Genomic DNA, 27,385 nt, shown 5'->3' on the forward strand with positions numbered 1-27,385 from the left:
GCAGGAATGGTTGACAAAGCCATGGAACTATGGAAACATGCACTGGACTTGGGACTTTCTCCAAACTCAACCACATATAGTATTATAATTGATGGTTTTTGCAAAATGCCTATACTTAGTGTTGCTAAGGGCATTTTTAGTAAAATGAAGACTTGTGGGCTTAGTCCGACGGTGTTTGATTACAATACATTGATGGCATCCTTGTGCAAGGAGGGTAGCTTGGAGCAAGCTAGGAGGCTGTTTCAAGAAATGAGAAATTCAACTCATGCACCAGATGTTGCATCATTTACTATAATAATCAATGCAACTTTCAAAGCAGGAGATTTTCAATGTGCCAAGGAATTGCTAATGGACATGCTTGAATTAGGTTTAATGCCTGATCATTTGACCTTTTCCGTATTAATAAATAGATTGTCAAAACTTGGTCTATTGGAAGATGCTAAAAGTGTTTTTGAGAGAATGATAGATAGTGGTTTTACACCAGACACCTTTGTATATGATTCTTTACTTAAGGGCTTTGCTTCAAAGGGAGAAACCAAAGCAATCATTGACCTGCTTCATCAAATGGCAGATAAGGGTCTTGTTCTTGACTCAGAAATAATTTCTACCATCTTGACATGCCTTTGTGATATGTCAAAAGACGTTGATGTTATGGAGATTCTGCCCAATTTTTCCAAAGAGGCATCAAAAGGAGCAAGCATTTCATGCGACGAGCTTTTATCAAAACTGAACAAGTCTCACCCAGAACTTAAATTTTGTGTTGCGTGATACTCTGCATCTCAAGAAAGGCTTGCCGATGCAATAATAGATCTCCAACAGTACTCTCCTAAGTAAGTCTTCACTATAATCTTTCGTTTTTAAGTACTTCTTCATAGCATGCTCTGTATATTCTCTTCTTATATTAGCCAAAGGCTTCTTGCAAAGGACGATTTATGGCAGGTCACAAAGATATGATTTGTCTTTCTACATTTGATTTGATTCTGTTTTTTTGTTTTATTGTTTTGTTGTCTGGGGATATATTTGAATGTTATCGTTCCATAGGAGTAAAATTTGGTTAACTCAAATTTTTTGTTTGTCTGGATCTCATATCTTTTGTCCTTTACAGCATTGCCCCTTTCTATCTTGTTTATACCAAATGCTGCAAGAAATGATCTTATTATGTTTATTCTATTGCTTAGTGCATTGGTAAGCAAATCTTAAACTTAACATAAACGGGGGAGAAAAAAATAAAACCAATAGTCTTGTAGGTTAGTTATTAGCACAGTAGCTTACCATTAGAATCTCACACTAGTTTTTTCTTGTCTATCCTTTGTGAATGATCAGATGTTTTACTTCCCTTGCAAACCATCATGGCTTAATTAAGTAGTTTCAACACTCTTTTGAAGCATGCTAATGCTGCTTTACGAGCTAAATTGTATATATATGCTGCGACAGGGCCTTAGGGCATTTGGAAGGTTCAGTTCTACTCTTGTGAGAGCATTGGTTTTGGACAAAGAATAGCTTCCCTCTTCATACCTATGTGTTGAGCACTGGAAGGTTCTAGTCGAGGTTTAGCACTTCATTTCATCACGTACAAAAACTGGCCTTCACTTCAGGACATGCATGCAGAGTTATTGAAACTAAAGGGTAAGAGACAAGAAGTCCTAAACACCAATCTGTGAAATCAGATATTCGACCAATATACTGTCACCTGAGAGAGATACAGACTGAACTATTGTTATGGTTGGAACTTATTGCAAGTATGGAAGGATGAATTGCAGAGTAGATTCTCATACTTATACAACATGGAAGATGGATGTCAAGAATCTCCAGTGCAGATTCCAAAGCAGAAAAGACAGCTTGGTGAATATCAGGCTTTAAAGTTTCAAGATGAGGTCTTAACATGAAGCAGGAGAACAAGAAGGTTTCCAAAAACTGCAAGCAGGCCTCAATTGCGTGAGTGCATTGAAGGTTGATGTTAAGAAGACACTGGTGCAAGATCTTGGGATTTTAGTGTCAGAAACAAACAAGAAGTTGGGCCCAAATTCCCTTGCGGTCTTTCTTATTTGGGGTTAAGTTGAAGAAGCAAAAGACATCAATCTTCTCTTTTTGTGACTCCAGCATTGCAGAAACAAGCAGCTGGAGTCCCTATGTAGATTAGCCTTTCTCTACTTGTTTTGCTTTGTCATTTACTTTTTTGGTGTTTGAAAACTCATTGATTGGAGTTTTTTTTTGTTGATACTGGGTTTTAGATTCCTTTGCAGATAGAAATTGCAGAGGGTTTCTTGTTCTTGTAATTTTGGTTTTAAACCCAAGTAAATAAAATATGTTTCCTTATATTCGGTTTGTAATATAAGTATATGATCTTTTTAAGGATTCCTCCCTTTATTTCAATCCTCAGTTTCCGAAATTCAATTGTGTGTATCAAGAAACCTTTGAGCGGCTTATTTTATGTGTTAGCACTTTTTATCTTCCCATGGATTTCCATTACTGTATATTGCAATGAGAAAACCATACTTATGCATTTGCTCAGGAAAAAAAAAAAATACAGGGAAAAGCACAATTTTACATGTCACATGACTCAAGCCTGCTGAGTGCTAACACTATGGCCAAAAAGGTGTTCAACAAAACTTTTACCAAGATCCAAGGATAAGTATGTGGGCATCCGAAAGAGGATGATAAATCAAAGCTAGGATCTTCTGCAATTTTAGTGCTTATTCTCTTGGAATCTCAGGAAATAAGATCCTATATAATCAAACTAAATCCTCCATTTCAAAAGCTACGCGACAGGGATCAGGACTCATTTGGGGGGTCATGGAACTGACATAAAATTTACACTGGTGTTCAACCATGTCTTAATTAACCATCTGAAGGGTAGCCCACATAACTCTCTCTCTCTCTCTCTCTCTCTCTTAAGAAGACATTTTAGCATCCAAAGAGGAGCACTCCTTTCAAAGTGAAACCATCCACCTCAAAAGGATACTCATCTTGAATGCTCAAATGCATCCCCGGCAATCACCCTGAACAAATTGAGCAAACAATTTACACCAATGACAAAGATACTCATCCCATCATTTAATTTACACATTTTCATTTAACATCTGAATTTACACCCAAAAAATTTCCTAAAAACAATTCAGCATAGAACCCAAAAAAATTCTGTTCATTTGCACAGGTTCTCAACCTTCTCCCCTTCAATCTCATAGCGAGCCTCATTTTTGCTTAAAACCTCCGACTTTTCACCCGCATCCATCAACTATCATGCATGACAACGCTTTTGTTCTCACAGTTCACCTCATGGTGCAGGTTTATTGTCATCTCTTGCTGGTGAACCCATAATCTCTTTATCATTTTTGCTTTGTGTAGCTTCAGCCTGGTTGTCAATAACAGCTTTGTGATCACTCTCAGCTGTCTTCATGTTCAGAGAGCTATTAGGATTTTTAACATCTGTCATTTGTTTTTTGAACTCTGCGTTCATGTCTTGTGATGGCGCTTTATCTTCTTGAACTTGCTCACTCTGTGCATTTCCTGAGACACAAGCTCCGTCTTCTTGGATTTGCTCTTTGAGTGCATAGCCGGACTCACGAACTTTGATCTCTTCTGCAGTCTTAACCTCTTGTTTTGGCACAAGTTCACAGGGAAGACTAGAGCTAACCGCATTAGTCTGTTCAGATGACATATTCGATGATGTGGCAAATACAGATGGAGTATGCTGAACTGGTGGTGAGGCAGCTTTTCCTGAGCCGGGATGTGAAACTTTGATCTCTTCTGCAGTCTTAGCCTCTTGTTTTGGCACAAGTTCACAGGGAAGACTAGATGTAACAGCATTAGTCTGTTCAGACAACATATTTGAAGATGCGGCAATCGTGGATGAAGTATGCTGAACTGTTGGCGAGGCAGCATTTACTGAACCAGGATGAGAAGCAGTAGGTGTGACAGTGACAGCAGGATGAGATGAACCTGGTGTGGCTCCAAGGCCAGGCATGGACGATTTGGTTGAAGAACCTCCTGTGGGTTTGATAAGGACAGCATTCTTTGCCTGAGTAGCCTTGATAAATGATATAGCATCTGATGGAGAGACAATGCGGGCACCAGCAGCAACTGCAGTTGCTCTTAACACAGAATCTGAGCCAATAGTAGGCATTGTTGAAGGGGTTTTTGACGATACCCAGGGTTTTGCTGTGGAACCCAACAATCCCACAGGAGATGATTTTGTAGGGATGGGGCCTTGTTGAGACTGGTCTTGGGCTTGTAGAAGGCTGCTGCCAGCAACAGTAGCTTCAGCAGTTGTGGTAGGAGGCACAGAGTTACTGGTCGTATTTGTGCTAACTGTCACAAATTCAAGGAGAGATCATCCAAATTTGGGACAAACAAGTGCCAAAAACTAATTGCGTTAATCGAAAACCAAAAAATTGTTAGCTATCAAGTATCAATCATGCAAATGAAGGTAATTATTCAGAGAAATTCATCACAACTTTGTCAATTTGTAAGTTCAGCAAAAGTAGTGCTAGTTTAAAGCTGTAAGAACCATACATCATTTATCTTATCCTCTCATGAATCATCACCTGGCCACCTTGTCAAAATCTTATCCAATCAATGTTGCAGAAAATTAATAAATCCATTCATTCTCCAAATGATTAAAAACAAGGAAAAAAAAGGTTATATATATATATACATAGAGGGGCGGACCCAAGATTTTCTGCGTGGGGGGTCCGAATCTACGTAAATAAATAAATACATAGGAATAATTTTATATACCACATTTTTATCCCAAACTTGTCTCACAATATTGATGTGGCAGTCTTAGGCTCTCAACTAACCCTTGATTTTTTTTTCAACAAAGGACTGATCCACTATTTGAAATCCTAATATAACTGCTTCAATTTGCCAATATACCCTCTTACTAGAATATATGAATTGATTGGCTCGAACTCTCCTAATAATTTGTGATTGGCCCTAAAAAAGTAATTAGTTCATGGGAAGGTATTCTTTTCACCAGAGATAAATTTCCAACTCTTCACTTGTAAAATTTGTATTTTAGTGAGGCATTCAACATCAATCAGCCTTTATGGGTCCTAACTTGTTTATGTATTCTTTCACCATTCATTATAAAAGGCAAGCTTCCACTTTGAACTCTTCACTTGCTACAAGCTTGACAGTAAAAAGTGTACGTTTTGCTGCAAGCCAGCAAATCCTTCTAAAAGTCTTGACTTTGGGCGAGAGGTTTTGCTGTAAGCCTGACAAATCTAACATTAAAAAGCAAACCTACAAAATGCAAATCAAATCAATCGTACTTCAAGAAGCCATTTGAGGGGGGTGATCTGTTAGTTGAGGGGGATGAATAAATATATATGAGGGACATTTGTTGTAAAAAAAAAAAAATCTAGTGTTTTTATTGGACTTCTATACAACTTTGGGGTTGCCATGGACCCCCCAAAGCACCACGTGGGTCCACCGCTAACATACATACACACAAGATCTCCACATAATGCAAACATAGCTAAGTGCTGGACCCAGCACCACAGAAGCTTAAAAGTATTGGCCTTAACTAGACATTGATCAATGTGACGAAAAACTACTCCTGCTGCTATTCACCTTCCACTACAACCTAAGGGATAACTGATAAACAGCTCATAAAGATGTTCAAACCACCAAGTAGTGAAGACCCATAATGAGTGGTTAAATAAGCATATCTTAGTCTTGCAAATAAATCCAATAAGATTGTAACAGGCAGATAAATCATGCAATCAACTAGAAAGAGAATAAAATGGAGAAAGGATTACCAGCACGAGCTGCTGCTAAGTTTTTAACTGGCATATCCAGGGCTAGGGACATTGCGTGATGAGCTGCTCGTCGTGCCTCAGAAAGTTGTGAGCCAGTGGAGTTGGGTCCCACATTCAAGTTTCCTCGTCGCTTCCTAATAATGGCCCACCTCTGCATATGTCAGAAAAAATCCATATCAATATGTAGAATAGAAAGAAAAGAAAAAACATGAAAAACAAGGAAAAAAGAAAGAGAAAGAGAAAGCTCTAAGAGTTGACAAAGGTTGAGTTTCATTGGCAAGACCTACATGCTAACAGAGTTCTGAAGATTTGATTATTAGTAGAACGGTACGAAAAACTATGACTGCAACACTATCACCAAGAAGTGAATGTACAGATTGAGTTTCATGATCCACCCATTAGACAATTCACAGTGTTCACTAATGAAAACAAAAATAATAACAGACGGAAAGAAATTCGTTGCTGGGATTTGAACACGGGAGAACTAGGTAAAACCCAGACATCCTGACCGGACTAGATGACAACAGATACTGCAGTTTATTAACTATGTTTAACCAATGCAAGTAACAGAGTTGATCTACATGACACAGAAATATGAATCGAGTACATAAAAGTGAGTTCCATGAGCAAAAAATATAAATATAAGAGTTCTCTCACATTATCCATCACTGTCTTAAAAATAGTAGTTTAAGTTTACGATCAAAATTATTGTTCCACTAATAATTAAAAAAATCGTGTGAACATCCTTTAAATTCAACACATGATACTTTTTACTACTACTAATTATAGTACTAAAAACAATAATGACGATACTAATGATGAAAAGACAAAACCAGGCATTTGATATCTTATCAAGGAATGCCCTAAACAGCACAGTTGTTGGCTCCTATACAGTCCTAAATTGTCAAATCAGGTGATACCCAGCTTATGCAATTAATTAGCAAATGATATTTACAGAAAGGAAAGAACCACTGTATATGCATCAAACTGCAGTGAGAGTGCTTAGTAGCGTGTCTAACTCTGGGATTTCCTTCAGAACGAGCCATCCATCATCCACCTCATGGCAAAGTGGTTCAGCTATACCGTGTAGAGCAAATAAATTGGAAAATGGGTAAAACCTAGCAGTTAAATGGTATGGCAAATTAAACTCCTTGCTCAATCACATATGGGATCAGGTGACTCTAAACACCTTCCTTTATGATAGTTGTGCATAAGAAAACTACTAAATCCTAGACAATTTATAATACTAATAATAATAGAATGGTTAAAAATGAACATGGAATGGTGTATTTGTGCCAATGCACTGCATTAATCACATGGACGGAGAAAAGGCATGGGTGAAAAAGTACATAGAAAGGGAGAACAACCATTTGAAGTTAAAAGGGTCAGTTGGCATAGGAAAAAAAACCTGAGATAGCTGTGAAGCAGTCCTATCACCCTTGAAGTCTCCCCTTAAAATATTTGCCCAATTTCCTTCACCAAATTTCTGCACAGCAGCAATCAGTTCCAAATCCTCTGCCTCTGACCATGGTTTTCTTTTCCTCCGAGGCGGTATGTTGCCATTGGCTGATCCATTTGCATCCAATACTTCAGCAGGGATAGCTGCAGGAAGTGGTTGTTTCTGAACAGAAACAGGTACTGTAATGTTTTTCCCTTGCATCGAAGAAGTGGCTTCTGAATTTTCTGAAGGAGCTCTATATGATGGGCCATTAGGTATGTTTATAGTTAACGGAGCCTCAACTGTTGAGCTGTTTGGGAGATTAGAATCACTTGGTAAACCAGAAGCAATTAGTACCTGAATTAAGCAACCATTCCCATAAAATACGCAGGAGGGAATTAGAATCTATGAACCAGTAGGATCAACAAATAATTCAAGCACTGTGATTGTACAGAAATATTGAATCCCCAAGGGATGTGTAAAACATGACATGCCAGCCAAAGTATATAATCTATCAAATTGTCACAAATATCGAATCAAACCATTTTGGTGTAAAATCTCAGCTTTAATCCAACCCCTTTATAGAAGAATGACATTAAGATATATGTGTGTATGTGTGTGTGTGTGTGTGTGTTTTTATAAGTAATCAAACTATCATTAAAAGCGTAAGGCATTCCAGATTTCCAGGTATACAAAAAATATACAAGAGAAAACACCTAGTTAGCTACAAGGAGACAAAAGAACAAGGAAATCATTATAACTAAGCATCAAAGGACAAACAAAAGTAGTTGTCCAAAGATAAAGAGTGTAGAAGAAAAAAGACTCAAGTTCCTCCAACATTAAGATATTCTACAACCCATGTGTGATACACTCCATATACGTGGTGTGAATTTGAGAGTGGGTTTAGTCAAGGGAAGGTTCCCCGCATGCTTCTTGGCCCTTAATTGATGTCACATATCCTATTCTTTGCCCATATTTTTTATTCTCTAAGCATGAAATTTTTAAAAATATTAAAACCTTTGTTGCTGAATATCTGAAGATTCAGCAAGTCACTGGCAGTTATTTAGAACATACTTCAGCCAGTAGGCATATGTTGAAACAGCCTCTTTGTGTTTCAATCATTAATCCTCTTATGTGATTCTAAAACAGTGATATATTTACTAAATCAGAGGTTTCTAATTACTTGTAGAGACCTACAAATGTCTGGATTGGATGCTAGATTTGTGTGTGAACAAAGCATAGATCCAAAAAAAGAACTGGCAAAGCTATTTGGCCACCTAAGTTAGTGAAAACTAGAAATAGTCAATTCATCAAGCTGAGCCCACTCCATTAAAAGGGTTTTCCCATAAAATACAAGACAATAATTCTAAAGCAAATCAGTCACTCAGCAAGCAATTTTTTCAACATACCTTCACACATGCTGCAGCCTCTATCAAAGCTTCACCGCTAACAGTTGGAAAAGCTTCAACTTCATTTTCTAAATCGCTGTCATCATCCTGCAAGCCAATTTTAACATCAGTGTCATATGAAAAATATATGCTTATATTGAGAATAATGTTGAGCATGAGACAAAAAGTTTATTTTTGAGGCAAATTATAAGTTATAGAAAGCAATATAATGTGGAGAAGACCTATCTTGCAAGAGGTAGATGTTTTAATTCTTGTAAATATGATGAAGTTCTATGATAATCACACATCTATGCAGAGTAAAAGCATTCCATTATATCATGATAAGATTAGACATGATTACCGCTCCCTTAAAGATAGAGGAGTGCAAGAATATAATACATTTCTAAGTCAAGTTACCATAACTTGGTGGCAATATTTCTAATGTATTCAAGATAAAAAATCATAAAATAATATTCTAAAGAACATAGTGTTAGTGGATGTATAAATGAGTGGTGAAAACTGCTCAGCTGGCATTTAATCACCATACTCACATAAAGACCCCAATTGCTTCCACACAATGAGAGCTAGAGGAATAAATATGACCAAAACCGACACATTTTCCATGTTATGCTCTGTTCATGATTAGAAAACTCCATATTGTATTTCCAAAACACGCAGAGTCTTCAGTGTCAAATATAGGTTGGCAATCTTTCACTAGCCAGCCAAGATATTACAAAGCTCGGTTCGTTCTACTTTTTCTTAATACCCCCCGGACAGCATCAAATCTCAGAGTTTCAGTCCAAAAAGTTGTATCAGAAGTTAAATAATAGAACCAAAGGTGTTTCATTTAATACCCCAAAACACGATGCTCTTTAAGAATTTCCCAGTCCATAAAACACATTATATAAACAATCCCTTATGTGCATACCTCGTGCCAATACAGCTAGTATACAATAACAATTTTGAACCAAATTCAGCTAATTACATTCAAAGAATCGAACACCAAAACATAAACTTTATCATATCTGCATTCTCATAATCCCTATTTAGTCACAACAACCAGCAACACCCACCAATTCACTTTTAACTAAAATATCAGGCTTCAGCATTCAAATATAGTCGCATACAAGAAAGTGCAAGTTAAATAAAGAATCTGAAATTGAAGAAAGTACAAGTTGACTGACCAGAGGCTGGGCCCCGTCTTCGAACTCATCGAGCAAAGCGTGGCGATAAGCTATATGGCGCCATAGCATCTGATACTCCCTAGCATCAGAAATCCCAGTCGAAGTATTCCTCACCAACGCCTCCCAGTCGATTTTCGCGTCCGCACAATGCGCCACCTCCTGAAGCAAGGCCAGCACCGTCGTCGCCGTATACCTGCCCAGAAAATCACAACCTCACATCAAACCCACAATCCCACACCCACCAAAAAATCCCATATATTTTTTTTTTTTTAAAAAAAAAGGAGGAGAAAGATGGAACCTTTGTAGGAGTGTGGAGGCGTCTTCCTCGCTGATGGAGACCTTCTTGTGCTTCTTATTTTTCTCAAACATTGTTGCTCTTTCTATTATTGTAAAACTAGCGGTAAAGCAAAGAGCTTTGAGAGAGATATATATAGAGAGAGAGAGAGTCCTGGTCGAAACAGGAGTGGAAGTAAAGAAGAAGTACGGAGGAAGCGACCGACCGTTGCAGAGCGCCTGGGAGGCACGCGCTTCTTCTGGATTTGGTGGACAAAGAAATTTTTAAGATTGCCTTTTGCTCCGAATGCATAAAAGTGAATAAATCCAACAATTAAGCGTGAGAAAAACCAGAGTAAAAAAAAAAAAAAGGCGTCAGAAAAACCACACTCGCCTCCAGCTGTCCAGCATTAGCCACCGTTTTTAATTTATATATATATATATTGGCCTCCTTTTATTTTTTTAATTTTTATTCTGACCCCTACTCCAAAAAGAAATCCCCCCCCTCCCTCAAAAATAAAAAAAAAGATAACCTCTACACTCTTGCCTTGAGAGAGAAGGAAAGTGGAAGCTGTTAAGCTCTTCGTTAACCGGTACGCTTTTCTCTACTTCTCATTCTCCTTTGCCTTTTCGTTTCTTCGTAATATTGCATTATTCAGAGAATATATACAAAGCGAAATCATCATTTAGCTAGGGTTTATGGATAGCATTTCGTTGTGAAACCTTGTTGATTCTGATCCATAAGTTCCTCGAATTTTCTCCTTTGTTGATTAACTGTGGCTCGATTTGGGCTATCTCCGAAGAAAACTGCCGTTGATTTGGCCGGTACGACCCGACCCGATCGGTTTTCAGGGTTTTACTTGTGATGATGCTAATTTCAATTGCATTGGATGGAACGCATTGAAGAAGAAGGTTTGAGTTTGGGGCTTCCGGGTATACATGAATTCGGGTTTTATTGGTCCGGTATTGAATTCTTCACATTGACTGCTGGGTTAGGAGATTGAAGTCCTAATACACGTGTTTGTATATTTAAGGTTGGTTGTGGTTGGGAGTAACTGGAAATTAGGGTTTCTGTTGGGCCTAGTGCCGGTTGTTTTGTCTCAAAGTTTCAATTCGTTTGATGATAACCATGTTATACTGTATTTAAATCTATTATGTTTGGGGCATTTAAATGTGTTAAGGATTTAATAGCCCCAATTTAGACCTTTTTTCTACTTTAAAAATCTCAAATCATACTCTCTACGCACAAGAGGCACATTAGATCACACACACACACAAAAAATCCTTTTTCTTTATTTAAAATTGTCGTAGCAAGGTCGTCTGATATGAACTAAATTTTAATTATAGAAAATACAAGGGAAATCCATTTATTTTTACCTAAATCCTTGGGGGGTGAAATGGAGGGAGAGGAAATAAGGTGAATATCCTGCATAAAACCGTAAGAGGTGCTTTACTAGATGGATCCCAAACTGAGAAAGTGGTAAAAAGCATGTAGTTTAGTATCAACCATGGAGGTGTTGTTTGTAATAGAATGACTGCGCATGCATAGAACACAATATTCCAGGATGAGATATGTTAATAATCCCTTTTACTGTTTGCAAGAATAATTTGACTATCCTCAGTGTTTGTAGAAGCATATACAACTTTCCAGTCATCGCTTGTCTTTTAAGTACAAAACACCTGCATTTATGTGGTCAATCTCTTCAGACAAGTTGTGGTGGGAATGTGTCTATTCTTAATGCTCTAATTGCTTGCTTTTTGTTGAGTATGTGTTAATGTTTTTCTTAATCTAAAATTTTGGAATAAGAATTGCTTAGTTGTTAAAAAGGACAAAAATTTCCTCCAAATTGGGTTGGAAGAATTTCCTCCAACCCAATCTATAAAACTGCCACGCGTCTCTTGAGCATGTGCTTTTCATAGGCCAAGGAACACATTATAAATTTATAAATTGGCTTTGAGGAAATTTCGATCATTGTTAAAAACTATGACATTTTGTTTTACCACCAAAAGTTGAAAAGGAGGTTTCTACAAAGAGCAAACTGAAGGGTTTTCAGTGTAATCTTTGAGACTGATAGGCCCCAAAACGTGGGCTCTATTATGCTCTGTTCGTGGAGGTTGAAATAGGGGAGGAAACAAGCTATTATGAGAGGGGGAGTTCAGAGCAATAGAGGACGTAGCATTAACTAGTGGTTAAAGGGGGTGTTGTGTGTCTCATGCCTGTCACATGTCACTATAAGTGGTAGTAGTACGTGTCAATGTAGTGGTATTAGTAACTGTCAAGTGTCTTGCATAGAATACGTGGAATAATGGAATGCTCATTGAGCAGTGTGAAGAAACTTATCGTATGTGTACTAAGGTTTGACTCCCACCCGTTTAAAATGGCTTCGTGGAACTCAATTTACTTATCAAAAAAACAAAAAGGTTTGATTCCCACCCAAAGAGGATTTTGAGTGTTACTAAGCTGTGCTCACTCTCTCTCTCTCTCTCTATATATATATGTGTGTGTGTGTGTGTGTGTGTATAAGATTGTGTGTGCTATTTGTTTTGGTATCTACCATTTGGTATCAAAGTTGTTGGGTGGGTAGCGTTCAAATAAGGTCCATGGGTTGTATGTGGGAGAGGACTTTAGTCATACCGATTTGAGGTGAGAGATGGCTCTAAGATTAAATTTTGGCATAATATGTGGTGCAGGGATCAAGCCCTTAAGGAAGCTATCCTGGATTTGTGCAGTATCGCTTGTGCTAAGGATGCATCGTGGCAGAGTACTTAGAGTTATCTGGTGAATCCCATCAGTGGAATGTAAGCTTTATTAGAGTGGCTCAAGATTGGGTGGTGGATGCCTTTGTTTTGTTCTTTAATTTGTTGAACTCCCTTAGATTGAGCCAGAGAGGGGAAGAGAAGTTTCAATGGGCCCTTTCCAAGAGGGATGCTTATTGAGAGATCTTTTTATAGCGTCCTTGTACCTTATGATAACACCCATTTCCCTTGGAAGCGTATTTGGCAAAGTAAGGTCCCCTTAAGAGTGATATTCGTTGCTTTGACAGCCATCCTAGGAAAGATCATAATTGTGGATAACCTTAGAAAAAGACATTATTGTGGTTAACTGGTGCTATATGTGTAAGAATAGTGGGAAGTCTGTGAATCACCTTCTACTCCATTGGGAGATTGTCAGTGTATTATGGAATGCTATTTTCAGCCGTGTTGGATTAGCTTGGATTATGCCTAAAAGAGCAGTAGATCTTCTCGCTTGTTGGAAAGGGGTGTGTGGCAGTCCTCAAGGTGCAATAGTGTGGAAAATGGTTCCGTCCTGTCTTTTGTGATGTGTTTGGAGGAAAAAAAATGATAGAAGTTTTAAAAACCAGGTGGTGAAAGTAAATTCTTTCTATTGGTTCTCCACTGGAAAACTATTCTAAATCTTATGTGTTTAGTTTTCTTGATTTTCTTAACTTTCTAACTAGGTGTTTCTCGCCCCTTTGTGTTTTTCATTGATATCTCATTTACTTGTAATTAAAAAAAAAAAAAAAAAAAAAAAAAAACCATTTCGTATTAGAGCTATGGCCACCAATAGGGAACAAATTGAAAAGCTGGAAACTTATGCATGTGAGATGCGTGAGGATCAGCTGAATGGAGGTGTAGGTTAACAGTTGAGCCGCAAAATTGCAACACATGAAAGATATGCTGAGGGGGATTTGGAGATGTTGTTAGCATCATGGACGCCCACTGGGAGATCGCATACCCAATATTTGGAGCATGGGGAGTCCTTCAGGACCATTCGAGAGGATGAAGGAATGGACAAACCAGCTGTAAATCTCCCTGGTTCAGCAGGGAAGATCGTACTTAGTGGCTTAGTTTTTTGCTTATCAGGGCACACCACAAGATCAGCAAATCATGCTCACTTCCTTCCATCAGGAAGGTGAAACCAATCAATAGTTTCAGTAGCTACAACAGGTGAACCATAAGGAGGGGAAAAAGCTGACTTGGGAGCTATTTGAAAAAAGAACTCATAGCCCGCTTTGGGCCTATTGAGTACGGATATTCCGACGAAGCTCTATTTTGCATTGAGCAGCATGGTACTCTCCGTGGATATGAAAGAGAGTTTGAAAGGCGGCTAATAGGGTTATTGGATGGCCATAGAGGGTCCTAATTGGAACTTTCTTTGGAGGCTTAAAGAAAGAGATAGCCACAGAGGTGAAGATGTTACGGCCCAAGTCCCTTCGAGAACCTATTGAGGTGTCCTGAATGCAAGATGAAAGATTGATGTGCCAGCATCAAATGAATGAACCAAACTCGCAAAGAACAATTCTCATACAAGACAATAAAGCAGTAACATCACTTACCTCTCGTTCATCACCTTTTCCTCCGGTAAAGAAACTTTCATGGGCAGAGATGACAGAGCAGGTGTGAAAAAGGGCTCTTTTTCAACTGCAACAAATGTTATACACCGGGGCATAGATGTCATATGCCTCGTGTCTTTGTTATTGAGAACAAAGCAACCATGGGAGGTTGAGGTGACCGGAGAAGGGGAGTTGGAGCAGCAACCCCAAGAACCTTGGGAACAAGGTTCCAGCCGAAGGGGTGGTGAATGATAGGACCCGAACGTGGGCCCTGTTACGCTCTGTTTGTGGAGGTTGGAACAGGGGAGGAAATGAGCTGTTACGAGAATGGGAGTTCAAAGCAATAGAGAACATGGCATTAACTAGTAGTTAAAGGGGCTGTGAGCGTTGTAGTCACTATTAGCGGTAGTGGTATGTGTCAACACAGTGGTATTAGTAACTGTCCAGTGTCTTGTATATAATAAGTGGATCAGTGGAATGCTCAGTGAGCAGTGTGAAGAAACTTATCCTATGTACTGAGGTTAGACTCCCATCCAAAGAAGAGTTTGAGCCTTTTTAAATTGTGTCTGCTATCTGTTCTGCTATTTACCAGAGGTATGAGGCTTACTCAACTTATCCTTACCAAACTTGCAGGTTTTAGAGGAACTCCCTTGATACTACAGGGAGTTTATATGCAAATGACATTTTGTTGGCATAATGCCGTATCTTTTAAGGATAATTTTCTAACTTCATATTATAAATCTGATTAGAACGGCTCGATTTTTATTAGAAGCTTGTGATTTAGTTTTTGATGCAGCAAAGAAGAATGAATGGTTACAATATAGATTAAAACGTCCATTTTGAATAGCATAATGTGATTGATTTGTAAATTAACTTGGTGGAGTCACTGATATCAGTAACCAAATGATCAGAGTATCTCCTACTGATATTTATCTATTTTTATAATTTTCAGGGTTGTGAACTTGGATCAAGTTGAGACATGGAAGATGTCATAACTGAGATTCCCCCACCTTCAAGGTTCTTTCAGGAAGATCTCAATAACTTTACTCCTCCATCACCACCTCTTCCATCTCCCTTCCTCGTTTTTTCTAATCCTAAACCTGATGAACCTCTTCGTCCCTCTTTCCTCATCGTCGCCATATCTTCCCCATCTCTTTATGTTTTCCACCATCTATCCACTAAATCTCTAATTGGAAGTCTCGTCCTACCTGAGATCTCTTTCGCTGGAAACTCGAGTGAACCCTCTCTTGGAGATAAATCCTGCAACATCTACACCCTCAATGTTGGTGATGATTCAATTATCCTCATCTCTGTTCCGTGCTCCATTGCAGCGGAGAGATCTCACATTGTTGCAAAGTTGCTGATTGCTGATAAAATTATTCCTCAGAGGGTTCTGATATTGGATTCAGTTCAGAGTCGAAATTTTCGTGGTAAGCTGTCACCGGATGAGGCATTTGCTTTCAAGCTGGAGACGTCATCAGAAAGAAATGGGTTGGGTGAGGGTAATGGAGGTTCATCATTGTTAAAGGGTATAGACTACTTTCCATCAGGAAGTGTTATAGATGGGTTGGCAGCTGCTTTGCTAGGTCGATGCCAGATGAAGAATATCAAGGGAACTTTGTGTGTTTCTTGGCCTGAATTTGGTGGGGCTGTGATGTCCCTGGTTAAATCTATACTACGCAGGAGTGTTTTGCCGTGCTTGGACTTGAAAATGAGTGGTGATGGTAAGGATGAATGTTTAAGATTCAACTGGACCAAGGGTCATCCTTTAGATTCTGAGTTGTATACCTGATGAACTAGGTTTCAGGTACTTTTTTTTTTTTTGATAAGTAGGTTTCAGGTACTTTTTTATTCTCTTTTTTGTTTGCTCTGTATGGTTTTCTTCCTTCTTGCTTTCTTTCTTTTATCAGTTTTTATCAAATATTATTCCTCTTTTATGCTGTTATTAAGATTGTGAAGATTGATCAAAGACCATGATGTTTTGGCCTTTATGATCCCAAGCTGTAACATTCACGCAATTTTTCTGGAATGTTTGGCATGTCTTGCATTTATGACTACTTTATTTATTTATTTATTTATGAATACGTGTTGCTGGTGGCTTTTTACCTATCCAATGCTTCTTTTGGTACCCGCATCAATGACAAGCATACCTAGCACCCACATCGTATTGATTGTCCTCACAACTTGGTAGACTCACAGAGCATCAATTATGACCGATAAAAGTATAGCTATGCTGCTCTTCTTCATATTTACTTATTACATTTATTTTACACCTGTTAATGTGTACCGTGTTTTAAGTGGTTTTCATGTTAGCTATTTAAAAAAAAAAAGGATAAGTACTTAAAACACCTTAGGTTTGTCGGTGTAAAATAAATATAATAAATGAGTGATAAGAGTGGCATTGTTCTTCTTAATATTTAATTAGCCTGAAGGCCCTGAACTATAGTGATTCTGGCTTCGGCCTTCCTAAAGTGTGCCTTGGACCTACTTATGGGTGTTATAGCTATTTGTTTGTATATAGTCTTATGAAAAAAGAGGAATGTTACACTTTCTAAAAGTTCTCCAAAATTTGATCTCCAAATAATGTGTCACAATCTCATGAAATTGTGATACATTTTTTAAAATAATAGATTATATAGGATTGTGATACATCATTTGAAAATCAAATTTTGAATAAAGTTTTGGGGAAGTGTAGCATTTCTCATGAAAAAAATGCGAGTCTTATTGTTCTGGACTTCCACCAAGCACTTAATAGTGAACAAACAAATAGTTCAATACATATTCCAACATGATACGAACCAATTAGTAACGAAACACATGAAAAGAGATAAATGAGTTACTTTGAAGGAGCCTTAATCTCCAAGACATAGTAAACTCTATTATGACTCAATGCCTCCAAAACACAATAAACGGTATTATATAGAAAAAACAATAATCAACCACAATTCAGTATTGATATAGTTCGTCCTTTAAATAGAAGAACAAGAGACGACCGATTTATATGAGAGATATGATTGATTAGGTCTTGACTTCTAGGACTAGGACTGAAACTGACTCTGGTAAAGAAATAACTAGAATTCTGACTCTACTAAGAAAATTGAATTAAAGATCTATGGAGATATACTCCTTACTGGACTCTAATCAGACACCGGATAAGAATTAGAATTACAGCAATTTTTCCTTGAAACAATTTTTTCACTGCAATTTAATACAAGAATTAGAATTACAGCAGAGGTGACACAGAGAAGAGGGATGTGCGCATACAAAGTTCATGGCCTCACCTTGTTTCCTTGAAACAATTCCAAATCCAGTATTCACCACCACTCTTAAGTCTTAAAGAGTGACCTTGCGTACATCATGAAGGAAAAATGGCCAGTCTTCTAATCAACCCATTTCTTCTGTATAATTTTTGAAAATGAAAATGAAAAAGAAAATTAAAATCAGCTTATTCTCTCTACTCTCAAATAGAAATGGTGAAAGCCCAATGTATTATTGTTGGCCTTTCCGTGTACCCCATGAATGGCCCGCTGGTAATGAAATCTTGCTTAGGGAAAAAAAAGAAAAAGAAACAGAAATGGTTAAGATTTGACAAAGTAATTACTTCTAATTTGAGAAGCAAAGTAACCTGCATAACCAATTATGGATTGCTGCACATCAGAATGTGAGAGACACATATTGATTAGAAACAGATTGAGTAACTGACCTTCGTTTTTTGCTCTACGAATATTGCTTCAGACATTGCTTTGTTAAGATCTGTTGCCGCCCTATTCGTCATTTCATTTTCCAATGAAGTTAAAGAAGCTATATATGCAGAAATGAGCAGTGCATGTTAATCGTGATGATTGAGTTCTATTAATCGTGATGATTGAGTTCCATCAAAATAAATTTGATAGAGTAAGCTTCAAATACAAATTGTTAGATATATTTCTATGGATTTTATATATAACTAGCACATAACCCGCGCTATGCGCGAGATTCTTCATTATAATTTAATTTCAAAAATTTAAACGCATCTTATCTTACTTTTCATTATAAGTTAAAATAGGCGTGTGCAAAAATCTATCACGCTTATTTTAATGAAAATACATACTAAATATTATATACTAGTACATTACTGAATATGTACTTTTTCTTTTTTGAAGTGTATCAAATATGTACTTAATTAATGAAAGTATAAAAGAAAAAAAAAATAGCAAGAAGAAATATTGAATTTTGATTATCAAAATATTAATAGAAAATTAGTAGGAAACTTTGATATTGTTGATGTGATACTTATTATATTTTAATAAAAATAAAACCCATAAAGTTCTAATCATTTCAGAAAAATACAGAGTAAAATAAACAAAATCTTACAAAGAATATATATCATTCATTCTTTTTTGAAATAGTAGTAATTGCTTTCTTATTAAAACAAATCAACCGATTGAACGATATGCTCCATGGTTACAATGTATGAGATACAATCAAAATAAAATCTTCACTAATGAACAAAATCTTCTCTTTTTTTTAATACAAAATAAAACACATATTTCACTCAATATTTAATGTGATCAAATAAATCTCTTCAACACTTTAAAAAAATGCTAGAAAATCCGAGTAAATCACAAAAACGAAAAAAAAAAAAAAAAAATATAATAAAATATTCAAATGAATTAAAACATAAAATCTTATTGGTGTGATACCTATTATATTTCAATACAAAGAAATTTTCTAGAGAAACAAACATAAAAATAATCAATTTACTGTCATGGAAAATTTATACATAGATATGCAAAGATAAATCCAAGCAACAAAATTTTCAATTAAATAAAAACCTTAGACGGAATCAAATATAGTGCAAAAATAAACGAATTTTTATTTTATTTTATAAGTACCTAATAAAACAAAATATTGCACTCAACATTTAATGCGATCAGATAAATCCTTTTAGGTTCAATGTTTAATTATCTCTTAGTCTTTCGAAAGAGTTTCTATTCCTTTTTTTTTTTTTGCACAAATATCAAATAAACACACTATAATCTTCCATTAGCCCACCAAAAATCCAAATAATTTATTATCTTAATTTAGAAGTTGCAATTTTCATCAAAGAACAAATTGAAAAAAAAAAAAAAAAACTACAAATATAGTTAATACTCAATTATAATTGTTTAGAGAGGGTTATGTTATTCTTATTAAGGGTTCATTTGAGATTGCAGTTTTTAATAAGTACGATTTTAAAAATTAATTTTAAAAAAATTGCGTTTTTTAATGGTTAAGAATAAGAATTACTTCAGGATTGAATTTTTAGGTTATTATTGTTAAAGAGTGGAGAGAAAGAGGGGGGAAAAAAAGAAGAAGTTAATTCTTGAAGTTGTAGTTTTTCTCAAGTAAAAAACATACACATGGAAGATTAAGAAGAAGAATTATTTTAGGTTGTTATATTTGAAGAGTTGAGAGAGAGACGTGGGAAGAGAAAAAAAGAAAAAGACAAAAAGAAGAAGTTAAATCGGTGAGAGAGAGAGAAAAAAAAAATCCAAAAAAATCTGGAGATCTTTATTTTGTAGGCCTTATTATTTTGTAGATAATCTATTATTAATCAAATTATATTTCAATGGCTTATCATTTGGAAAAAAAAAACAAAACAATTCTTATTTTATAAATTATCTATTATTACATATCTACATGCACAAAGTATATGTAGAAAAAAAAAAATCGTCTTCTCTAACCTTTTCTAAATTTGAATTAAAAATATTAAAGTGACTAAAAGTATTAATACATAATAATTTGATTTACATTATTTGTTTCCATATTTGATTTGGACATTAATAATACTTAATATTGTGCATTAAATGTTTGAATTTAATGAAATCACATATAAGAAAAATTATTGAAATATAATTAAATGCCTTTAATTAAGCTAATTTAATGACCGGTTCACTATTGAAAAACCGGTTCACTCTTAAAAAACCAGTTAAAAAATTATGCCTTAAAAAACTGGTTTATTCTTAAAAAAAAAAGAGGTTCATGCCACATGTCGCAATATTAAGACACTTTTGAGAGTGATTTGACTTATATATATATATATATATATATATATATATGATTGGCATAAATATTAGATTAGAATGTATCATGTAGGTAATGGTGCCAGTAATCAGCAAAAGTAGAAAGTACTAACCTACAACAAAAGAAAATGACGATACCAAATTGACCGGTTTGCTATTGACGTTGAGGGGACCGGCGGGTTTGTTATTGATGTTGAGGGGACGAGTATATGAGAATTATCAATCTCCAGGTCAGGAATTAATGTGCTCAATAATTGTACTTCATGCTAATCCTCCATAATGAGATTGTCAATGAGCATTAGAAACTGCAAAGATGGGACCATCGGAAGAGTCCTTAAGGAATTACAGCTCTTAATCTTCAAGACTAGTAAATTTGGAAATATGCTAGGCAACTCTCTTAGCTCGAGATAGTTACTATGCTTTAGCCGGCCAAGGGAATAGCATTCAACCTCCATCCATTTCTCTAACTCTTGCATACCTTTGATGTTGAGATCTCGAAGATTTGGTAATTGATCACTTAGATCGAGGGTTTTGCATTTTATGCAACCATTCAAGGTAAGATTGACTACATTTTGGAGCCCCCCTCCTTTCATCCAAGCAACCAATTCATTGCCCCTAAAACCTATAATTCGAAGCTCTTTGAGGTTTGAGTAGTGAGGTTGTAGATCTTCGAGTACACTGTTTTCAGTTGCTTCATCTTGTGTATTGACAACTCCGTCACTCCATTCAAACACCAACTTGTCAAGGCTCTTCTTCTCATTCAAATTGACGGCTCTTGCATTAGTTGCCTTCTCTAGCTTTGAGATATGCAATGTTCCTAAAAGATGTGCCATTTTCGCCAATTGTTCAATTTCATATCCATTCTCGTTGCCAACGTGAAATACTGGTAGATTGTGTAGACTGGTCGTCAAGTTGCCCCTACTTGGTGGCAACATGGAGAGCTTAAACCAGAAGATATCATCGAGCTCAAGATGTCGAAGATTAACCAAATTCCCCATGTCCTTGGGCAAACTAGAAAGCCAAACGCATCCCAAGAGTTTCAAAGTTTGCAAATTGAGTTGGGGAGTAGTCTGATTTCTGTTTTAAAGAGGTTGAGGTAGCGCAACTGCTTCAACTCTTCAAGTGAGTCAGGCAATTCAAAGATCTGGTTTGAACTAAAATCCAACCTGCATATGTATTTCAATGTATGAAACACTTTGTCAAGGGCTTGACCAATGATTTTCAATTGGTCCTTATGCAGTAGAAGTGAATGCAGCTTCGTAGCTTTATTGACAATCTCAAACATGGGCTCGAGATCTTTACCGAGCAACGACATGTGACGAGATTGTTCAAAGAAATTGTACTCGTTGTCCTTCACCTAACAACAACTGGGGCTTGAAATTGATAGTGCCAAGTCATGGATAAGATCATGCATGCTGAATATCTCCTTGTCGTCAATGATTGAAGATGGAAAGGACCTTATATAAAGCTCACTGAAATATAAAATTCCAGCCTCCTCGATTGTATCACGTCCATTGGATTATATAAATCCTTGTGCTATCTAGAGTTTGACCAAGTCTTCCTTAAAGAACACATGAGATTTAGGAAATAAGGAGCCGTACTCGAAACAAGGCTTTAGATAAGAAGGTAGGTAGTCATAGCTCAATTTTAGAATAGCCACAACTTTGAGCTGATTTAACTCCAAGATTTTGGCCTTCTATTTCCCATATTTCATTTCTTTGAATTTGCCGCCATTTGCTTACATCAATGTTACCGCGCAAGAGACCTCCCATTGCTTTGATTGCCAGTGGGAGACCTTGGCTATTTTTGACAATTTCTCTACCCATTTCTTCCAATTCTTCTCGCATTTTGCTGCATAAAGTTGTGCCAATATTCCCAAATGCAATCTTTGCAAATAAGGACTGACATTCATCTTCTGGCAAATATTCCAAGCGATAGGAAGGTTGAGTGCCTATAAATTCCCCAACTCTGGCAATCCGGCTGGTCATCGAAACTCTGCTTCCATTTGCACCCTATTTCAAGAGAACTCACAGGGAATCCCATTTCGAGATATCCTCCGTCTAGACATCATCCAGAACAAGCAAGAAACGTTGTCCGTTCAAGAAATCCTGAAGCCGAGACTGTAGGTGGCTTAAGAATCCTCTTGAGGTCAAAATCAGCTGTGACGCAGACCCACATTCTTGAGTTGAAATGGGCACTTACCCTCTCATTGTTGAAGACAAGTTGAGCAAGAGTTGTTTTGCCGAGGCTTCCCATCCCTATGATTGGAATCACAAAAACGTTGCCTTCTTAATCGAATTCATTCGAAAGCATCATGTTTGTTATGCTTTCTTTGTCAGTCTCCCTACTAAATACTTCTGACTTGTCCACCTCGTAGTCCATGTAATTTTGGTTTTAGAACTACCGCGAATCTTTAAGTTTTCTGTCAAGATCTTGAGATTTTGAGATCTCACTTAGATCTTGATTGAGCGACTCTTTTTCATTAATTTTGTTGTCATTCCTTTAAGTTTCAATATATATATATATATATGAGAATTTTGCCAAAGGAAGATATTGATGTCTTGCATAACGTATGATACAATCCAATAGCTTGGAACATTTGCCCATAAATAAAGTTTGTAGCAATTGATCACAATCGTCATGAGACCTCCTCTATTTAAACACATGTGCGTTTTTTAACCTAAAAAGTTTCAATTTTTAATTTTTTTTTTTTTTTTTTTTAAGTAAAAAAGTAAAAATTCACGTGAATGGGGTTTGGTGTTAAAAATACAATTCACATGGGGTCTGGTTTTTTTTTTTTTTTTTTTTTTTTTTTTAATTTTTTGATTTTCTATTTTATTTTTTTTTATTTATTTTTAAAGAGAAATATTAGGGTCAAATAGAAAAAAATATGAATATATATATATATATATATATATATATATATATAACATTTGTCTTGAAAAAATGTATACAAGAAATATGAATAGTAGGATTATATTGAATATTTTGTGTTCATAAGACTTCCATTATGGTAAACTTTTTTCTTTCATTAGTTGAACTTTTTCCTCATAAACAATTTTTTTTGAGAATTTTTTCTATTACACACAAACAAAAATAAATAAGTGTTCTAAAATATATGAACATCTTGATATCTGGTTACAATTATGTTTACTAATTTTGTAAACAAAAGAATGTTGGTAGTTTAATTTTTCTTTTAAATAAGAAAAGATAAAAAAAATAGTGGCAGGAATATTGGAGCAAAAAAAAAAAAAAAGAACAAAAAAAGTAAATTAAATTACAGAAGAAAATTTGTAAATTGTATTAAATAAAATTAAGAAAATTTCAATGAAAAATACTGTATAAATTAGAATAGAAATTAAGACCAAAAAAAAAAAAAAAGGAAAGCAGAAACACATGGAATGAAGAAAAAAAAAATGTAATTATTTTTTTTTTAAAAAAAATACTAATATAATAAAAAAGAACTATCTTTTTAGTATATTTTTCCCAGTTCCAGTGAAATCCGCAAATATAAGAAAAGGTCTTGTGTAATAGAATTTTTTTTTTTTTTTTTCAACCATCCTTCACATATATAAAATAAAAGAAACTAATTTTAAGACATACAAGAAAACAAAGACGAAAAAAATCTACTCAAAGAACATGGACATAATCCAAAAAAGCTTCATACATTGTTCCAAAAATAATGATAGGAAACTTTTTCACCATCATTTTCCTTAATTCAATGTGAAATTTACAAAAGAAAAATAATCAATTTGAATAAATAATATATAAATTAGTAGAAAATTTATCGGAAAAAAAATGGAAGAACATAACCACATTTTTTATTTAACCATCCTTCACATATTTAAAGTAAAAGAAACTAATTTTAAGACATACAGAAAAACAAAGACGAAAAAAATCTACTCAATGAATATTGACATAATTTTAAAAAAAATTATACATTGTACCAAAAATAATGATAGGAAACTCTTTCACTATCATTTTTCTTAATTCAATGTGAAATTTACAAAAAAGAAAACAAGATCAATTTGAATAAATAATATATAAATTAGTAGAAAATTTAAGGGATAAAAATGGAAGAACATAACAACATTAAATAAAGACAAAAAACTAAAAATAAAATTTTAATATAATTGAAAGAATTGTCTTTTTTTATTGTATACGTTTCTTGATTCCAATGAAATCTTGAAAACCAATGTCCTCCATTAATTAAGCATGTGATTAAACAAAGGGAAATTATATATAAAATCCTTAGGTAAACGCGCCTTTATTAAAAACTCTCTGGGTTTTTTTTTCCGGAAATTTAGTCCTTGGGTCACGCGAAACTACTAGAAACTCCATACCGTTAATTTTTGGTAACTGCCGTTATTTGAATGAAACGAACCGTTTCACTTAAGTCCACCTAAGTAGAATTTTTGTATCTTACGTGTGAATTCTTGAAACCCTCAAGTTCCATACGGACCATACGGACAGTGCTACAAACCACCCGATACACCAAGCGGCAAGCCACCGACGCAGCAGACGCTTGAAGGAAGGGATGCCGTTGCAATGAGCTCTGGTCCCGCGGAAATCTCTCGCTGTGTTTCTCTTCATGTTTGCACTTTTGTTTCCTTCTCCCAAAGCCTCTTCTTTATCTTCTTCTTCAATTCTACATCTTCCTGTTCGTCTTGTTGTTGGTTCTCAGAACAAAAGAACGTCAGACGTTAGCCCCACAAATTGGGTTGAAAAACAGGGAGAGAGAAGCGGGACCGGACCGTAAGGCGTAAGGAGTTTAATGCGCCTTTAGAGTTTGTCAGTGCTGGAGTTGCCTTCATTTATTGATAAATCCCACCAAGCAGAGTCTTTTGTCTTTGCTGGTTGAGTGTTTAGAGAGTTTCCAGAGCTCCTTCTTCCTTGAGGCTTCACTCTCATGCATGGTTAAGAAAGCAGCTGCGCCTTGTTGCCATGTTTTTTTAGGTGTTGTCCTAGGTTGTGGTTCTGAGAGGACCTGCAGGTCAGCAGCTCAACATTGTTATAGTATTTCTTCTACCAAATACATTGATAAAATACACCTAAGATTATCATGCTTGATAAGCCAGCGGAACTCAAACACTGCCACTCAAATGCAGACAGAATAACTCTCTTTTTTTTTTTTTTATCTTTTGAGATTGGGGGGGGGGGCGCGCGGGGGCGGTGATGAAGAAAGAAGATGTAGCCAATAGGAAAGAGATATAAAATCCAAAGCTAGAGCTGGCAGTAGAAGTTGAGGTCCAAGTTTGGAGAGTTAAGCTTAAATGTTGATCAACAAGGATGAGCAAACTAACAGTTTTGAAAACACACAAGTAAGATGCTTACATTTACATTTTTCTTTGATGGAATTTTTTACTTACCAAAAGGAGAAACTTACACATACATAATTAATATGATATACTACACAGAAGGATAACTACAAAGAGTATGACAAATACTTACATCCTCTATGAATTTCCAATCTAAGTCAGGCACTAAGAGATCATGTTAGGACTGTGACAGGTTAAAGTAAAATACACAGAAAGGACAACTTACAGGGCGATTGATGTTCTTGTCATCTCCATTTACAATTGGTTTGGCAGCTACGTGCTCATGTGGAAATAAATCTCTTTTATGAGCAAAAGTATGGACATGATCTACAGAACTGTTAGGCTTGTATTCCTTTGTAATTGTGGCAGGAGTATTAGCACCCTTCCCAAAGAGACCACCACCACCAAATGCTCTAGAAGAGGAAAAAATCGTACCCCTCATACGATCCAGATACCTAGTTCCAGAATTTCCCCGGCTAAAACTGTTTGCAGATATACTTCTCATCACATGTCCAGTCTTGGTGCTCTGGCCTTTGACACTTTCTGTCCCAGATTTCTGATGTTCCCGACGATCAATCTCGCTCTTCCTGTCCGATTCTCGCTTTCGCTCATTCTCCTTACCTACTCTTTTTTCTAGCTCTTCTACATCAGAATTGCTCTTACTTGACCCTTTGTCTTTCTCTTTTCTTCTTTCATGACGCCTCTTTTCTGCTTCCTTCTTACCATCTTTCTCCCGGACAGGTGATGATATTTTGCCACGATCTTTTTCAGCCTCCATTTTCTCATCCCTCAATCTCCTACGTTCCTCCACCAGTCTTGCAACCTCCTCCCTCTGCTTTCGCTCTTCCTCCTCCAAAAGCTCCTTCTCTAACCTAGCCTGTCTCTTCTCCTCTGCTTTCCTGCGTGCTTTCTCTCCTCTACTTTCAGGATAGTTCACCCCATTCTCACCCTTCTTAACCATGCATGAGAGTGAAGCCTCAAGGAAGAAGGAGCTCTGGAAACTCTCTAAACACTCAACCAGCAAAGACAAAAGACTCTGCTTGGTGGGATTTATCAATAAATGAAGGCAACTCCAGCACTGACAAACTCTAAAGGCGCATTAAACTCCTTACGCCTTACGGTCCGGTCCCGCTTCTCTCTCCCTGTTTTTCAACCCAATTTGTGGGGCTAACGTCTGACGTTCTTTTGTTCTGAGAACCAACAACAAGACGAACAGGAAGATGTAGAATTGAAGAAGAAGATAAAGAAGAGGCTTTGGGAGAAGGAAACAAAAGTGCAAACATGAAGAGAAACACAGCGAGAGATTTCCGCGGGACCAGAGCTCATTGCAACGGCATCCCTTCCTTCAAGCGTCTGCTGCGTCGGTGGCTTGCCGCTTGGTGTATCGGGTGGTTTGTAGCACTGTCCGTATGGTCCGTATGGAACTTGAGGGTTTCAAGAATTCACACGTAAGATACAAAAATTCTACTTAGGTGGACTTAAGTAAAACGGTTCGTTTCATTCAAATAACGGCAGTTACCAAAAATTAACGGTATGGAGTTTCTAGTAGTTTCGAGTGACCCAAGGACTAAATTTTCGAAAAAAAAAAAACCCAGGGAGTTTTTAATAAAGGCGCGTTTACCTAAGGATTTTATATATAATTTC

At 36.3% G+C, this 27,385-nt stretch overlaps 5 protein-coding genes across 7 annotated transcripts in view; 3 read left to right on the forward strand and 2 right to left on the reverse strand.

Annotated features, from left to right (window-relative positions):
- The first annotated feature begins 6 nt into the window (after positions 1-6).
- Positions 7-768, forward strand: LOC132163874 (pentatricopeptide repeat-containing protein At4g28010-like). The gene has a single exon (XM_059574254.1). It carries the CDS (start codon positions 7-9, stop codon positions 766-768), a length of 762 nt encoding a protein of 253 aa, XP_059430237.1.
- A 2,262-nt stretch (positions 769-3,030) lies between these two features.
- The window catches only part of LOC132164740 (uncharacterized), a 57,820-nt gene continuing 33,465 nt past the window's right edge, over positions 3,031-27,385 (reverse strand). The window contains exons 1-6 of one of the 2 annotated variants that reach the window (XM_059575295.1): positions 10,071-10,327; positions 9,773-9,965; positions 8,610-8,696; positions 7,171-7,557; positions 5,763-5,913; positions 3,031-4,308 (exon numbers count right to left, since the gene is read on the reverse strand). In XM_059575295.1, coding sequence (XP_059431278.1) covers positions 3,275-4,308; positions 5,763-5,913; positions 7,171-7,557; positions 8,610-8,696; positions 9,773-9,965; positions 10,071-10,141 — 1,923 coding nt within the window. In that variant the 5' untranslated portion in view covers positions 10,142-10,327 and the 3' untranslated portion in view covers positions 3,031-3,274. Of the gene's footprint in view, positions 4,309-5,762; positions 5,914-7,170; positions 7,558-8,609; positions 8,697-9,772; positions 9,966-10,070; positions 10,328-27,385 lie in introns of those variants that run through there. The other variant, XM_059575296.1, reaches the window with a different exon arrangement.
- Positions 10,533-27,385, forward strand: part of LOC132164741 (uncharacterized) — a 20,602-nt gene continuing 3,749 nt past the window's right edge. Inside the window, exon 1 of the mRNA XM_059575297.1 lies at positions 10,533-10,638. The gene's annotated coding sequence lies outside the window, so the exon portion shown is untranslated. The remainder of the gene's footprint in view (positions 10,639-27,385) is intronic.
- On the forward strand, positions 10,769-16,488 carry LOC132164743 (uncharacterized). Of its 2 annotated transcripts, none has more exons than XM_059575299.1 (2): positions 10,769-11,079; positions 15,332-16,488. In XM_059575299.1, exon 2 carries the CDS (start codon positions 15,359-15,361, stop codon positions 16,169-16,171), a length of 813 nt encoding a protein of 270 aa, XP_059431282.1. In that variant the 5' UTR covers positions 10,769-11,079; positions 15,332-15,358; the 3' UTR covers positions 16,172-16,488. The 2 variants fall into 2 exon arrangements, with proteins under 2 accessions (XP_059431282.1, XP_059431281.1); XM_059575298.1 differs by lacking the exon at positions 10,769-11,079 and adding an exon at positions 12,734-12,844.
- On the reverse strand, positions 24,775-26,702 carry LOC132163658 (uncharacterized). Its single transcript, XM_059574027.1, has 2 exons — positions 25,968-26,702; positions 24,775-25,410 (listed from the first exon to the last, which is right to left on the reverse strand). Exons 1-2 carry the CDS (start codon positions 26,700-26,702, stop codon positions 25,234-25,236), a joined length of 912 nt encoding a protein of 303 aa, XP_059430010.1. The 3' UTR covers positions 24,775-25,233.

This window comes from Corylus avellana, chromosome ca10, assembly GCF_901000735.1.
Source record: "Corylus avellana chromosome ca10, CavTom2PMs-1.0".
Classification (NCBI taxonomy): Eukaryota; Viridiplantae; Streptophyta; class Magnoliopsida; order Fagales; family Betulaceae; genus Corylus; species Corylus avellana.